Here is a 1,089-nt window from a genome sequence, read left to right on the forward strand (position 1 = left end):
TCTGTTGTTTCTGTGATGTACAGAAAGTTCTGTGACACAATCTTCATCAAGATGAATAAGCTACAAGAAAAGATGAACAAAAACACAAATATACTCCTTGTTTTGAAATTTAAAAACCAGCATGATTACCTATCGAATCAAACACTAATATGTGAAAACAACATGAGTTTGTCGACCTTGGGTGAGAATCAACACTTCCCACACATTCTTCAATGCAAGCAGGTAACGGAACGACAAGTCTATGAAGAACACAAACTCTTCCCCAGCCCTTCACAGTCCTGACGTCATCTCGTCAATTGCTAAATTTCTGTTATGCAGTCAGGGATTCTACACTCCTCGCCTCCTGAACGGCCTGCATCTTTGTCAGAGCGCGCTGTCTAGGCATCTAAGATCAGTGGCTGTAGCATGGACTCGGACTCAGACTCGTGGCGTTCAGGACCGAGGTTCTGTTTACCTGCAGCACAACTCAAACAGCCTTAGGATGGTGCCACAGCTACTGCACAACATCACACAACGTATGCTGCAAGGCACCGGCCAAGCACAATTTTACAAAGAAGAGGAACATAAGGAAGGGGGTGACTCTTTCTACACAAACTTCAGTTATGCTTAAGGGCGTAAATTATCCAAGCATTCCGATACCTGCATAAGGGAGCTGAGAAAGGAGCTTGGAAGATCACATGGAAAGAGAATCCAAAGGAAGGTGACTTTAAAGTATGCCTTCCCAATGCCCGAATTCTCTTCACAGCAGTCCCGGGAAGCGAAGCTTCACTCTGATGGCCAGCTGCTAACTCCTGTTGCCTGCCGTCTTGAACCGGTTCACTCTGGTTCAACCTCCTGCTGAGAACTTTCCTTTCTACTCAATGCTCTGAATCAGAACCTACACTTAAACAAGATCCCCAGGTGATGACTAGACATAAGACTCAAGTTTCTTATCTTGTTTAAATGTAGATTGATTCAGTGTACCTGGGACGGAAAGGAAAATTCTCAGCAGGTGTGGAACCCAAGGGACCCAAGTGCAGCCCTCCTTTGCCCGTCATCCTACCACTGGAAGTCAGCAGAGCCTGAGACCTGACAGGCTTGGGAATCACA

The 1,089-nt window shown here is 45.7% G+C and overlaps 1 protein-coding gene across 1 annotated transcript in view; it reads right to left on the reverse strand.

Moving 5' to 3' along the window:
• Nucleotides 1-1,089, reverse strand: part of MELK (maternal embryonic leucine zipper kinase) — a 93,262-nt gene that overhangs the window by 50,810 nt on the left and 41,363 nt on the right. Inside the window, exon 10 of the mRNA XM_007947002.2 lies at nucleotides 1-60. This exon is cut by the window's left edge and continues 4 nt beyond it. Within this exon, the coding sequence (XP_007945193.2) occupies nucleotides 1-60 (60 nt within the window). The remainder of the gene's footprint in view (nucleotides 61-1,089) is intronic.

The sequence above is a fragment of the Orycteropus afer genome, unplaced genomic scaffold, assembly GCF_000298275.1.
Source record: "Orycteropus afer afer isolate SDZICR_OR568_19922 unplaced genomic scaffold, OryAfe1.0 scaffold00174, whole genome shotgun sequence".
Lineage (NCBI taxonomy): Eukaryota > Metazoa > Chordata > Mammalia > Tubulidentata > Orycteropodidae > Orycteropus > Orycteropus afer.